At 53.1% G+C, this 14,576-nt stretch overlaps 1 protein-coding gene across 1 annotated transcript in view; it reads right to left on the reverse strand.

Moving 5' to 3' along the window:
• Nucleotides 1–4,272: 4,272 nt before the first annotated feature.
• Nucleotides 4,273–14,576, reverse strand: part of NCAPG2 (non-SMC condensin II complex subunit G2) — a 71,301-nt gene continuing 60,997 nt past the window's right edge. The window contains exons 27-28 of the mRNA XM_040260093.1: nt 13,499–13,598; nt 4,273–4,685 (exon numbers count right to left, since the gene is read on the reverse strand). Of these exons, the coding sequence (XP_040116027.1) occupies nt 4,634–4,685; nt 13,499–13,598 (152 nt within the window). The 3' untranslated portion in view covers nt 4,273–4,633. The remainder of the gene's footprint in view (nt 4,686–13,498; nt 13,599–14,576) is intronic.

A 14,576-nucleotide genomic window follows, 5' to 3' on the forward strand; every position in this document is an offset into this window, starting at 1 on the left:
TGCATGTCTGCGTGTGTCAGCAGTGAGGTGTGTGCATGCGTGTCTGCATGTGTCAGCAGTGAGGTGTGTGCGTGCATGTCTGCGTGTGTCAGCAGTGAGGCGTGTGCATGCGTGTGCGTGTGTCAGCAGTGAGGCATGTGCATGCGTGTCTGCGTGTCAGCAGTGAGGCATGTGCATGCGTGTCTGCATGTGTCAGCAGTGAGGTGTGTGCGTGCGTGTGTGTGGCTGACTGTGCCCTCACACACTGCCCGCTCGGCCCTCACTGTCCATGGCTCCCTGGCTTGGCCCCGGGTCAGCTGTGCCCGTGGCCCTCCCCCCAGCCTCCCGGCCCAGATGAGGCGGGGCTGTGCGGGCACCGGGGTGGCCGACAGCTGGACCGGCCCCGCGGAAGGGGTTGAGTGCTGGGCCCGTCTGCCTCCCCCCGCACCCCACGCCTGTGCCCAGAGGCAGCGCATCTGTCCCCCCAGCCTAGCAGGCCAGGCCTAAGTCCTATCCTGTCTTTGACCCGGCGGCCTCAGGGCGGCCCCCAAGAGTGCCCTCTGCCTGCAGGGGCCTCCTCCCCTGGCAGGACGCATCCACTGTGATCCCAGCACCGTTCCCTCCTCCTGTGCGTCCCCCAGAGGCTGGAGAGGGCGAGGAGAGTGGGCTTCTCGGGGGCGGCAGTGCACTCGCGATCCTCTGCAGCCGGGCCTGCGTCAGCCCCGTGCGCCCTCCGCCGGTGGACACACCCCTGGGGTGAAAGGCTCGAGGGGGTTGTCCCTCAGCCCCGCAGAGCACCCCACGGCCGCCATGCGATCTCTCAGGGCTGAGACCCACCCCCGGGGGCCGGAGGCACACCTGTCTTGATGTCCAGAGAGCTGGCTGTGACACACTCGCTGACAGAAACACGGAGAAGACAAGAGTAAGAGCAGGGCGGGTGGAAGGCAGAGAGCGTTGGTGACCGGAGTTAGGTGGTTCTGAAACATGAGTGAGAGTGAGAGCCGCTCCATCGTGTCCGACTCTTTGCGACCCCATGGACTGTGGACTTCTTCAGGCCAGAACACTGAAACGGGAGCTGCGGTCACAGCCCACGGGGGGAGGCGCGGGCCCGCAGGAGGGCGGGGATCCGGGCAGGCAGACCGTGCCCGGCCCTGCCTCGCCTGGCACCAGCTGCACTCTGCCACTGGGAGCAGGACAGAGGACGCTCCCGGGGCAGAAGGGGACCTGAGGCAGGAGAAGGGAAGGAAACCTCGCGAGGCAAGAACAGGGCCGGCCACGAGGTAGCCCGACTTCCCGCGGGTGGGACGGCTGCGCACAGCCCTCTCTGGGGTGCCACTGGGGAGGTGGTCCCGATAGGAAGCCTGTGCCGGGCCCTGACACGTAGGGACGGACGCGGGGGGGTGCAGTCGAGGCCGTGGGTGTGTGAGCACACGTCAGTGCTGTCAACGGTGCACACGCGCAGGTCTGTCCACTGTGTGCAGCGCACACCCACACACGCGCTCACTTCCTGAGCCCCTCGGGTGGGGTGGGTGTCTCCCATGTGCACTCACGTTCTGTGCCTTTCCTGCTGACATGCCTGTGGGGCCTATGTGGGACCCAGCCCTCTGCTGCACAGTAAGAACACAGGTCACGGGTCAAGGAGTGACTCTCCAAACATTGTCAAGGCCCCTGAGCCACATGTCCCTTCGGGTCTCCTGCCCAGCTGAGGGGGAAGCAGAGGGGGACTCCCCCCACGAGTGGGGCTCAGACCCCGGCCCCACGGCCTTGGCACTGCCAAGTGGAGACAGAGATGGCTGGCAAACCCATCAGCCGGCGCTCTGGACTTGCTCAGATCCCATCAGCCTAACCATGAGGTTACTGGCTCCTGAGAGCTATCAGGGTGGGGAGCCGGGCCTCTTGCTCTCTGTGTGGAGTTGGCCCAGCTGCGAGGCATCCACCGGGACGGTAGCATGGGAGCCTCTGGGAGGCGGGCTCCTTCGTGGAGCCCAGGCCCTCAGCCGGGTCAGCAGCACTGATGGGGTCTTCCCTCGCGTCGGCAGGTGCCTGGCGTGCTAGGCTGGGATGCCTGCTGGGCTGCTCCTCGGCCAGGACCCCTCTCCAAAGCAACAGCAATGGAGTGGGCTTCCAGGAAGCAGACCACCCGTGTGTTGGTGCGTGCCTGAAGCAGGAGTGACAGACAACCCCAACTTACTTGCCTTAGTTTGGCCGACACTCTGCTCAGCCGTGATGAAATTTGAACTGTTGACGGCCTTTGGCCACTTCCAGCCGGCAGGTCTTCATCGCACAAACACAGCCTGGGTCTGTCTGAACCGTGAACCCAGTGTGAGTCATCAGATGGTCCTGGTTCCACCAGGAGAGAAGGTGGGCTGCCAAACCCCCAGGAGAGACGCCTGTAACAGGCCCACGGCTGCCAGCCCGTGACCCCCTCAGAGCTCCTCGAGGCGGGGAGAGCACTCCCCATCCTGCTGCTGCAGAGGCTACCTAGCTCAGCTCAGGATGGGCCACCACTGCCTGGCCCCGAGTGCGCTCTCGTCCTGCCCAGGGGACAGCTCTGCCCCACGGAGTCCTGCCAGCTCCAGGGCACAGCCCAGAGTGGGAGACAGGACCTGCACCCCAAAGCTCAGAGCACTCAGGGTGAGCACGAGAGGGCGGGGCACGCAGAGGATTCCAGAGCTCCAGAGGTGGGCGCAGCAAGAAGAGCCTCCCGCTGGGAACGACGAAGCCCCAGTGAAGGGACCTGCCTTTACTCCATGTGTGATGACGGGTCAGAGGCCTTCTGTGAGTAGCGGGCAGGGACGAGCAGGGAGGACTGGCAGGAAGTGTCATCCCCTCCTGCTCACTCACACACTGTCGTCACGCGTGGGCGTAGTGTTCAGTGTTCTCACCTGCTCACCCACACACTGTCGTCACGCGTGGGCCTAGTGTTGTGTTCTCACCTGCTCACCCACATACTGTCACACACGTGAGCGTAGTGCTCAGCGTTCCCCTCCTGCTCACCCACATACTAGCATCACGCGTGGGCGTAGTGCTCAGCGTTCCCCTCCTGCTCACCCACGTACTAGCATCACGCGTGGGCGTAGTGCTCAGCGTTCCCCTCCTGCTCACCCACATACTAGCATCACGCGTGAGCACAGAGTTCAGTGTTCCCGTCCTGCTCACCCACATACTAGCATCACGCGTGAGCGTAGAGTTCAGTGTTCCCGTCCTGCTCACCCACACACTGTCATCACGCGTGGGCGTAGTGTTCAGTGTTCTCACCTGCTCACCCACATACTAGCGTCACGCGTGAGCGTGAGTGAACAGTGTTCAGTGTTGTGTGTGCTAAACCCGCTCCTCTTGTGAAGCCCCCGCCTCCCAGCGCCCCATGCTCCCCATCTGACACCCTCCCTGTCTTCCATGCACACATATAGGAATTTCTCTAGGGCGTATGCCTACATCAGGATTTTCTGAACTATTTTGACCCAATAAAAACTGAATTATATTTTTCCACAAACTGCATTACTTCACACATTGTTTCACACAAAAGAAAACCTGACTGAAGGCTTACATGTGAATTAAAAAGCAAATTAACCTTTTCCCACTAAGAAAACAAACACCAAGGTCCCCTTTAGAGTTCAGTGCTACAAAACTCCCAGGAGCTACTTCTCATCTTGCACAAACTCTCCCAGGAATAAAGACAGGACACTCCTCAGTTCACTTTACGAGGCTCGACTCTTCTAGAAACTAAATCAAGGGCGAAAAAGAAAAGAAAGGACACTCACCAATATAAACCACGGCTCAGTTAAGCAGCAAAGGTGTCCAGGGTCTCAGGCTCAGAGTTGGCCGCGACAGGCAGCCTGCCTCAGCCGCGGACGCCCCGTGGGGAGGCCTCCCCCAGCACCATTGCCACACAGGCCGTTCTTGGAGGGGCAGAGGCCCTGCGCCATCAGAACTGCCCGCCTTCCTGCTGGTGCTGAGAGAGAACGTGCGTGCGTTCAACGCAGCGCCCAGGATGCAGGCTGCCAGCCAGGGCTATCGGGACCTGAACGCAGAGATCCCAGTAACGGGGGCGCTGAGATGAAGTCAGCAGGACGCAGCCAGGGCGGCTCTTGGGAAGAAAAGCTGGCTCAGCGTTGGGCTGGGCTGTGTGCCGTATATGCCCAGGGGCAGGGGGCGGCTGTGGCAGGCCCCCTGAGCGGCCCCCTCCCCACACCCACCTGGCCCCACCATGGGTCTCACTGCTGCCCCTGGCGGAGAGCCAGGCCTGGCCCAGAACTCAGCCCTTGTCCCTGGAGGGCAAAACACGCACTAGTATTTATTAATCAAGTGCACAAAAAGTTGCCACCACTTTATTACTCAGAGTTTGCAAGCAATATTATACATAAGTCATTTTTATAACAATCAAGTTTACTAGAAAATTGTCTTTTTTTCCATGCAATGGGGGTTTCTGCACCAATGACACCTAGAACCTGTTAAATTAAATGCATCCTTTGTGCAGGCACTCCACAAAAATGTAAAGACCTTTGAGTTTTCTACTCATACCCACCCCAAAAGAAGCCCTGCCTCTTCTCTATTATATGGGTTATTAACATTAAAAAAACTAGAAAAATACAGTCATCTCACTTTCTGTAAAGTCCTTTTCGTGTATTTTTACATGACCAAGATGTTGGCTTGGTTATGAATTCAAAAGTGCTCCCAAAGTTCTTGATGAGGACTCGTAGAGAAACCTGAAACAGAGAGAGAGAGAGTCAGCAGCAGACACGCACCCACACGTCCACAGTGCAGGTGCTGCACGGCCTCCAGCCGGCAGAGCGAGGGCACCGCACAGCCTCCAGCCGGCAGAGCGAGGGCGGGGCAGCCAGGGCCCGCAGGCAGCGGAGTGAGACCCGCGCCAGACAGGCCGCCTGTAGGAGCTGCCCTGCCCCAGGGCAGACGGAGCACCTCACAGGCCCGTGCTCGCCCCAGACAGAAAGACGGACAGAGCACCTCACAGGGTCCGCGCTCAGCCCAGACAGACGGACACACAGGGCACCTCACAGACCCGCACTCGCCCCAGACAGACAGACGGAGCACCTCACAGGGCCTGCGCTCGCCCAGGACAGAGAGACGGACGGAGCACCTCACCGGGCCACGCTCGCCGGCGCGCAGTCCGTCCCGCACAAGGCCGCGCCCTGGCCCCAGCAGGCCCCGCTCAGGGTGCTGACACGCTCCGGCGAGCAGTGCGGCCTGAGCGCCCCTCCCACGGCCACGGGCAGCGGCCCGCTGCACGCTGGTGAACGAGGCCCGCTTCCCCAGCAGCGCGTGACACACACCACTTCCTCTATCGCCCGCAACCCGCACACCGTTCACCTCCCACCCCTGCACCCCCGTCCCCGGTGACGCTTGCTGGGGGCTTACAGAGGCGAGGCAGCTTGTCAGCCCCTCGCCTTGCTTCTCCCTTCCCTGAGCTCCTTCAGAGGGTGTGGGCCAGCCAACCTCTGCGTCCCTGCTGACACGAGGCACGATCTGGGCCCCAAATGGCCTCTCAGCTTATTCCCTCTTCAGCCCGGAGCTGTCACGGGCACTTGGGCCTGCCCGAGTCCTGCCCCGAACAGGATCAACACAGGCTCAGGGTAACGACATTTTCTAGTAGCCACGTTCAGAGAGATCAGACAAATGGAGCACCTCACAGGGCCCACGCTCGCCCCAGGACAGACAGACAGAGCACCTCACCAGGTGAAATTCAAGAAATACAGGTGGCCCTTGCACAACACGGGTTTGGGACGCCAACTCTCTGTGAAGTGGAAAATCTGAATATAACTTAGCCCTCTGAGAATGCGGCTCCCCACATCCACAGGTTCAGCCAGCCAGGACAGGGCAGTCCCAGAGTACTCACCCCGGAGACACCTGCATACAAGTGGACGCACACAGTGCAGACCTGTGCTGTCCAACGGCCAACAGCGTCTCTTACCTAACTCCATACACCGAAGGGAGCCGCCCTGTAACCAGCACAGCGCCGCCGACGCAGCCCAGGGCCCCTGCACACCAGCAGTGGGGCCTGCGCATCTCCACAGCGGGGCCACATCTCCAGTAAGACTCACGCGTCCCAGTTTTCACAAGGGGCCACGTGGAGGCCAGCACAGGAAAGTTTCGAGATGCTTGTCTCAAAATTCAGGAATTCGGTTCAGACTCGGGTGTGCTATTGCGGCGCAGCACCACCCTTGGCACGCGGTCACTGCTGGGTGCCGCCACCCACCCCCACCACCAGGCAAGCCAGCACGCGGCCACTGGTGGTCCCACTCAGCCGCCGGTCAGCACCGCAGTGGCTCTGCCCACAGCAATCAACTGTCAATGACCACTGGTGAACGGTCCTGCTCAGCCACTGGTTGGCACCGCAGCGATTCCCTTAAGGAACCACCTGTCCACGAGTGACCGTTAGTGCCGATTCAACCAGCTGTCGATGGTGGCTGTTGGGTGGCAAGCGAGGCAAGAGGCGGGCCCCGGCCTTGTCCCTGGTGCCCCGGCTCACCCCACCTTGGGCCAACAGGTTATCTGGGGCTCCAGAGCCCTCGCCAAGGCTGCCCGCCAGCCATGGCCCAGACCTTAAGGCAGTGGTGAGCCTCGCCCACACCTGTGTCTGCACCCTCACGGCGGCGGTGGTCTGCATGGACGCAGTCTGCAGGAACTGACCCCCCGCCACTGCCCCCGTTTCGGCCGCCTGAGGAGTCGAGTGTCAGTTGGGTCCCGAGTGCCTGGCTCTCTTGGGGATGAGAGCTGAGCAGGGTCTGGGGAAGGCCCGGCCCAGAGGGAGCCGCCAGCTGAGCCCTGCTCCTCAGCCAGGACTGTGACCTCGGAGGGTGACATGAGTGTCCTAGGACCGTGCCCCTTCTTGTCAGAACAGAGAACACTCATGTGGTGGAGATTTACAGGAACTTTGCTACCTGACCGTGACCCGACCTCAAGGACAAAGGATCTGGCGCCGACAAGTCTGCCACAGCCAACCACCCCCTCAGCTTTGCCTAAACAAGGGCTCTGCTGACAGGTTTCGGGGAGTCTGGGGTCTCTGCATGTGGCCCTGCCATCCTTTCTCTGCCCCGCACGCTGCCGTCTCGGTCCTGCTTGGCCGCACTGTGTGTGGGCCTATGGGCTTCTGTTAACGTCATTTTTTTCTCCAGTCTCACCTAAAGTTTACTTACAGAAACAACAACAAAAAAGAACCTTGACAAGTGCATATGTCTTTAGCTTGCCATGAAAACTCTCTCCCAACGGTGGTTGCACAGCTGCCTCCGCTAGGACCCTCCTCCACAGCGGTGTCTGTCCTGCTCTGGGTTGCCCTGCATGGAGGCCGTTTGGACCCCCGAGGAGCTGAGGCTCTGGTTCATCAGCTGTGTTTCCAATGAAGGACTTTTAGTTTGAGCTGCAGCTGATCTTTTCTTTAAAGACTCCTATCAGTGTCTGGCTGGCCCAGCCCTGCTGCCTCACCGATGGCTGCCTGCCTGCCTCTCTCACTGCTCCACCACCGCACACGAGCCGTCACATGTGTCTGCGCCCTGGGGATGCTGCGGGGGGTGGAGACAGCAGGCGGTGGGCAGCACGGAGCCCACGGAAACCACCAGCACAGCAGCAGGCAGGTGTCTGCTCCCGGGACACACAGGCGCCTCAGTGCCCCTCCCGCCTGGCTCTCCCGGCAGGCGAGGCTCTGAAGGTGCAACGAGACAACACCCGACGGACCAGTCAACAAAACACTGACCCCCCTGCAGACACCACGGCCGGGGTGTCTGCTCAGAAAACACTCACTTCCCAATTAACGCCCCACTGGTTAAGTTCTAACTAGACCAAAGGGCTCCTAGAGCCTTGAAGGCAGTTCAGTTCAGTTCAGTCGTGTCCAACTCTTTGCGACCCCATGAATCACAGCACACCAGGCCTCCCTGTCCATCACCAACTCCCGGAGTTCACTCAGACTCATGTCCATCGAGTCCATGATGCCATCCAGCCATCTCATCCTCGGTCGTCCCTTTCTCCTCCTGCCCCCAATCCCTCCCAACATCAGAGTCTTTTCCAGTGAGTCAACTCCTCTCATAAGGTGGCCAAAGTACTGGAGCTTCAGCTTCAGCATCAGTCCTTCCAAAGAAATCCCAGGGCTGATCTCCTTTAGGATGGACTGGTTGGACCTCCTTGCAGTCCAAGGGGCTCTCAAGAGTCTTCTCCAACACCACAGTTCAAAAGCATCAATTCTTCGGCGCTCAGCCTTCTTCACAGTCCAACTCTCATATCCATACACGAAAAAACCACAGGAAAAACCATAGCCTTGACTAGACGGACCTTAGTCGGCAAAGTAATGTCTCTGCTTTTGAATATACTATCTAGGTTGGTCATAACTTTCCTTCCACGGCGTAAGCCTCTTTTAATTTCATGGCTGCAGTCACCAACTGCAGTGATTTTGGAGCCCCAAAAAATAAAGTCTGACACTGTTTCCACTGTTTCCCCGTCTATTTCCCATGAAGTGATGGGACCGGATGCCTGCCTTAATGTCTCTATGCTGACAAAAATAAATAATATTTAAAAATATAGTCTCGAATCTTAACTGCATATCTCCCGTTAGACTGATCTTTATGTCTCGGTTTTAGGTTCTTCTTTTCCCTCAAACACTGGTTTTTCTACAGTGTGCTTCTTGAATATTTAAGAAGGAAGCCAGTATTTCAGCCTCTACCTATTTGCCTTTTTAGGACATTTCCTCCTTGAAGGGAATAGTTCTTTCTTGCCATCTGGGTATCTGCTCAGCAGAGGAAACTGCATGTAGTTCTAGAAACAATGAATAAACAAGACACTACATTTTGTTGTTTAGTCACTGAGTCCAACTGACTCAGGATTCTTGTCAAGGGCTCAGCCATTAGCCCTCCAAATATTACACACCTGTTTTTAAATTCTATGAATAGTCTTTTCTTTTCCATAGAGTAAGTTCTGAACTTCTAGGGCCTTTGTTCTGTCAATGTTAACTAATAACACAATTCAAGTACTCGCCTTGAACGTCTGTGCAAGTGAAAATGTCCCTCAGAGCAATTCATACCGTACTATTCAAAAAAACTGTCCTTACAGACGGTATTTCTAACAAAGAAATCTTGTAAGAGGCTGCATTTCTGAGGTTATGACTATGTCCTATGACAATTACTTGTCATTAACTGGTGTGTAATTCTCACAGCCTTACTGAATATCTGCACTGCCCAGTTGTTGAAAGCCATACCACCTGCAACGCGCCCGATCTCATCTGGTCTCGGAAGCTAAGCAGGATCAGGCCTGGTTGGTACTTGGATAGGGGATCACCTGTAGGCTTTTTGCTTCCCTCTCCGGGCTTTCCAGGCAGCTCAGTGGTAAAGAATCTGCCTGCCAATGCAAGAGACAAGGGTTTGAACCCTGGGACAGGAAGATCCCCTGGAGAAGGAAACGGCAACCAACTCCAGTATTCTTGCCCGGGAAATCCCATGGACAGAGGAACCTGGTGGGCTACAATCCATTGGGTCACAAAGGAGTCAGACACGAGTAAGTGGCTAAATGGTGAGAGTGTTTTCAGAAACACACACACACTCCTCAGTTTCTCCACATCAGAGGCACACGTTCCTCTTCCCCACAGACGCAGAAATAAAACAGGTTCATAAAACATAGAGTCTGCTGGTTTCTCCCTCAAAGATCCTTCTTAAACTGCACAGGAAACAGTCAGCAGTCTCCAAAATAAAGCATGCAGCTGAATGCGTGTGCTTGGCGGATGACCAAGGACACTCCAGCCCCCTCCTCCAGTGCCCAGCTGCCTGTCACCGAGGCATGGCGCCAAGCAGGTCGGCAGGGCCACCGGAGGGCTCCCCACAAGGCCCGACCTTTGTCGGGAGGCCGGACCGCAGAGGCGGCACTGCGGGCCCCGGCCCTCCAGTCCCTCCAGGCCCTCCAGAGTGCCTGCTGGCTGGGGGAGCGCACGGGCGTGGCGAGGCTCGCTTGGCCCAGCAGCTCTCAGCACCGCCGTGTGCGCGGGCCCCCTGAGCTCCCAGGGACCAGATGGGCAGCGTCCCCCCAGGAGGCCTCAGGGCCTCGCCCTCCTGGGAGTGAGGGTCAGCCTCGGGCTGCAAGTCCTCCCCAGTGGGAGCATGGCTCCTCCACACTTCAGTGTTCACTATAACCCTCACCAGCCCCAACCCATCACACCGGCACCCTGACAGGAACTCAACTTGGAGCTCAGGCTGTCCTGTCACTGTGGGGTTTCTGCCTCCTTAAAACACCACTAACACTCTGAAAATGTTCACCAAATGAGGCTCGGGAGCCATCTTAATACCTAACAAAATGGATTCTATGGAGAAAAGCATTGCTAGAGAAAAAGATGGACCTCTCATAAAAGGAAAAGGGTCAATTCATCAAGAAGATATAGTGGTTCCAAAATCACGTGCTCCTAATATCAGGATAACAAAACACATAAAGCAAAACCCCTCTATCAAAACAGACAGACAGGTCCAGCAAGCAGAATATCAGTGAAGACAGAGATGGACTCACCACCATCAGCAGGATGTAACTGCCATTTAGACGTGCCTTCACCCAACAACATTAAAAATGCATTCTTCTCAAGCTCATATGGAACACTCACCAAGATACATCACATATTAGGCCATAAAACACACCTTAATAAATTTAAAAGAACAGAAATCCATACAGTGTCTTCTCTCAGATAACATGGAATTAAACTAGAGATCAATTACAGAAAAATAACTGGAAAATTGAGAGATTAAATAATACACTTCTAAAGAACACACAGGGCAAAGAAGAAGTTTCAAGAGAAATTTTAAAGTATTTTTAACTAAGTGAAAATGTAACACAGAAATTTGTGCCATGCAGCAAAAGCAATGCTTAATCGGTAATAATAATTTATAGCACCAACTGAATATATTAGAAAAGCAAGAACATCCAAAATCAGTAATTAGGCTTCTACCTCAGGAAGCCAGAAAAAAAAAAAAAAGATTAAATTAAATCCAAAGCAAGCAAAAGAAAAAATAAAAATAAAAATTAGGACAGAAAGCAACAAAATTTTAAAAAAAGAAATCAACAGAGGAAATCAAAGAAACTAAAATCTGGCTCTTCTGAAGATCAATAAAACTAATACGCCTCTTTGTTGTTTAGTGGCTAGGTTGTGTCCGACTCCTTTGTGACCCCATGGTCTGAAGCCCACCAGGCTCCTCTGTCCATGGGATTTCTCAGGCAAGAATACTAGAGTGGGTTGTCATTCCCTTTGCCAGGGGATCTTCCCCATCCAGGGATGGAACCCAGGTCTCCTGCTTGGCAGGCAGATTCTTTACCACTGAGGCACTAGGAAAGCCCAACAAGCCTCTAGTCAGGCTGGGTAAAAAAAAAAGAGGATACAAATTACTAATATCAGAAATGAAAGAGGGGACATGAGTACAGATCCCATGGACATTATAAAAGATAATTAAGGAACACTATGCCCACAAAGTTGACAACCTAGATGAGATCCAAATTCCTCAAAGGGACAGTCTGCCAAAACTATTTCAAGAAGAAATAGACAACGTGAACAGAAAGTGAAAGTCACTCAGTCACGTCCAAGTCTTTGGGACCCCATGGACTATACAGTCCATGGAATTCTCCAGGCCAGCATACTCGAGCGGGCAGACGTTCCCTTTTCCAGGGGATCTTCCCAGCCCAGGGACTGAACCCAGGTCTCCCACAATGCAGATTCTTTACTAGCTGAGCCATCAGGGAAACCCAAGAATACTGGAGTGGGCAGCCAATCCCTTCTCCAGTGGATCTTCTTGACCCAGGAATGGGACCAGGATCTCAAAAAACTGAATAAATGATTAATAACCTTCCAAAGCGTCAGACCCAGCTGGATTCACTGATGAATTAATTCTGCAAAATGTATGAGGAAGAAGTTTACCAATTATTTACAGTCTCTTTCAGAAGAAAGGGAAGGAATACTTTCTAACTCATTCAATGAGGCTAGCATTTCCCTAGTAGCAAAGCCAGACAAACACATTACAAGGAAAGATAACTACAAAATGATCTCTCTCACGAGAGTCGCTCAGTCATATCCGACTCTTTGCAACCCCACAAACTATACAGTCCATGGAATTCTCCAGGCCAGAATACTGGAGTGGGTAGCCTTTCCCTTCTCCAAGAGATCATCCCAACTCAGGGATCAAACCCAGGTCTCCCGCATTGCAGGTGGATTCTCTACCAGCTGAGCCACAAGGGAAGCCCAAGAATACTGGAGTGGGTGCCTATCCCTTCTCCAGTGGATCTTCCCAACCCAGGAATCAAACTGGGGTCTCCTGCATTGCAAGCAGATTCTTTACCAACTGAGCTATCAGGGAAACCCCACAGATGCAAAAACACTCAATAAAACAAACTCAACAGTATATTAAAAAATTACATACCATGACCAACTGGGATTTATCCCAGGTATGCAACACTAGTTTAATATCTGGAAACCAAGTACTGTAACCTATCACATCAACAGGCTCAAAGAGAAAGATGATATGATCCTGTAAGTAGATGCAGAAAAGGTTTCTGACAAGATCCAACATCCACTATGATAAGAACTATTTGTAAATCAGGAGTAGTTGGGAACATCCTCAACTTGATAAAGAACGTCTACAGCTAACATTGTGCTTAATGGTGAGAAACAGGAAGCTTTCCCACTAAAATCTTGTATAAGACAAGTAGTTGTTTTCACCACTCCCTTTCAATATTGTACTGGAAGCCCTAGCTAATGCAGTAAGGTAAGAAAAGTAAAGAAAGGTCTACAGATTGGCAAGAAGACAAGGCTATCTTGGTTAAAAGTTAGCAATTTAGGATTTTGAAATCCTTTCTTCTAAGGAGAAAGTAGATCTGGAAAGTGGTTTATTTCCTAGGCTAATATAAAACTAATTACCTGGTTCAAAGCCCTGTAACACTTAACCATCTGGTGTTCAGAAAACGGAAGGGAAGCACTGCTTCTGTGGCTGGTCTGAGAGTCAGACACAGTTCAGAAAAGAGTCTACAGGAAATCGCACAGCATGTCAAAAACAGTACATGGCAACAGAAACACTTGGTGGGAAAAACAGAGCAATGAACGCATTCTTAGACAGGAGTACCTGTGGTGGCAACGGGCCACCCGGAAAGTAGGCAACAGTGCACGTTTCTCCAGTCCCTGGAGCGACCTCCCCACTCCCGCCATGTACACTTGTAACCAGACAATTACATCCTATGAAGATCCCTGGTTTCAAAAATATAGCAAACCACCAAGTAATAATCTGCTTAGGTTTAAAATCATACAAAGTGAGTTTGTATGCCCTTACTTTTCTAGGGTAGAATCTCATAAATAACAGTTTTGTTTTCGTTTTTAAAGACAGAATGGGGAAGCAGTTAAAACATGCGTAAGCGGTCTTGCCAACAGAAACATTTCTGTCCCTTCAATCCCCAGTTCTCTACCTGCCTGCAACTAGCAGAAATGAAAGTGAGATCTAATATATATTAAGGAATGCCTAGTAGAGTTCAGATAATCGTAGCTGGTGTATATTTGGTGCTTTACCTTTCCAAGCTATCCTCCTCCAGAGTGATCTCCATGAATGTCTTTAGTTTTCTCTCAATACTAGCTGCAACATCCTTCACTTTTGGACTTTTATGTTTACCTATTAAAGACAGAAAAATATTGAACACAACCAATCAAAAAGCACACGCACTTTTTCAATGCAGGGACAATTTTAGTTAAGACAAAGCCTCCTACCCTCGCCTACGCTAGTGTATCACTGACCTGTGGAACAGAAATAATCCCTTAAAAGGGACGCAGAAGATCCAGTGAGGGACCACAAAGACACTCCCTCAAACCTGAGCAGTTCTCAGAGGCATGAACCCACGCTGCTGTCCGTGCCGTGAGACTTCACCATAATCATCTTAACAGCAACGAAACTAACACATTTCAGAATCACCATCTGCTCGGCGAATGTCGAAGTACTTAGTAATTACCAGGTGCTCATTCACTCCTCAATGTCCATTCTCACTCCCTCCACGCGGAGAACGTCCCTCACCCGCAGACGCTCCTCTGCCACGTCATAACCTCCATGTGGAAAACCTCCCTCACCTTGCTGATTGGCCCCCAGGAGACATGCCCTCAGGCAAGTCTTTCTGGATTTCCGGCTGGGGTCACACTAGCTACAAATTCCTGTCACGAATCTGCAGCCATACTATGCATTCATGCTTATGGGGATGAGTTGTTTTGCGAAGAGCCCCCTATGCATAATACCTTAGAAAATAATTTCAGCGTTACTAAAACTCGTCAAAAAATATAGAAACACAACAGTAATCACTTGCAGAGTTATTACTCTATTTTACACTTTGGTAAGGAACTCAGAGGTATCTCTATTTTTCCAATAGTATTTCAACTGGCTATAACACTCAGAGTACACACAGCTAAGCGAAACACAGATACGTAAAATGTTAACACCAAAACACACTATCATTGGCAAAGATGATTCTGACTTTTAAACATACACGATAAAGGCAATAAATGACAAATCAACAGAAATTTGGTCTGAGGTACAGAGAAGGAGAAATAATGTATCCTGGGAAGAGTGGACAGGAGCTACGTTAGGGAACTGTTGTGATTCATG

The sequence above is a fragment of the Oryx dammah genome, unplaced genomic scaffold (genome assembly GCF_014754425.2).
Source record: "Oryx dammah isolate SB20612 unplaced genomic scaffold, SCBI_Odam_1.1 HiC_scaffold_18, whole genome shotgun sequence".
Lineage (NCBI taxonomy): Eukaryota > Metazoa > Chordata > Mammalia > Artiodactyla > Bovidae > Oryx > Oryx dammah.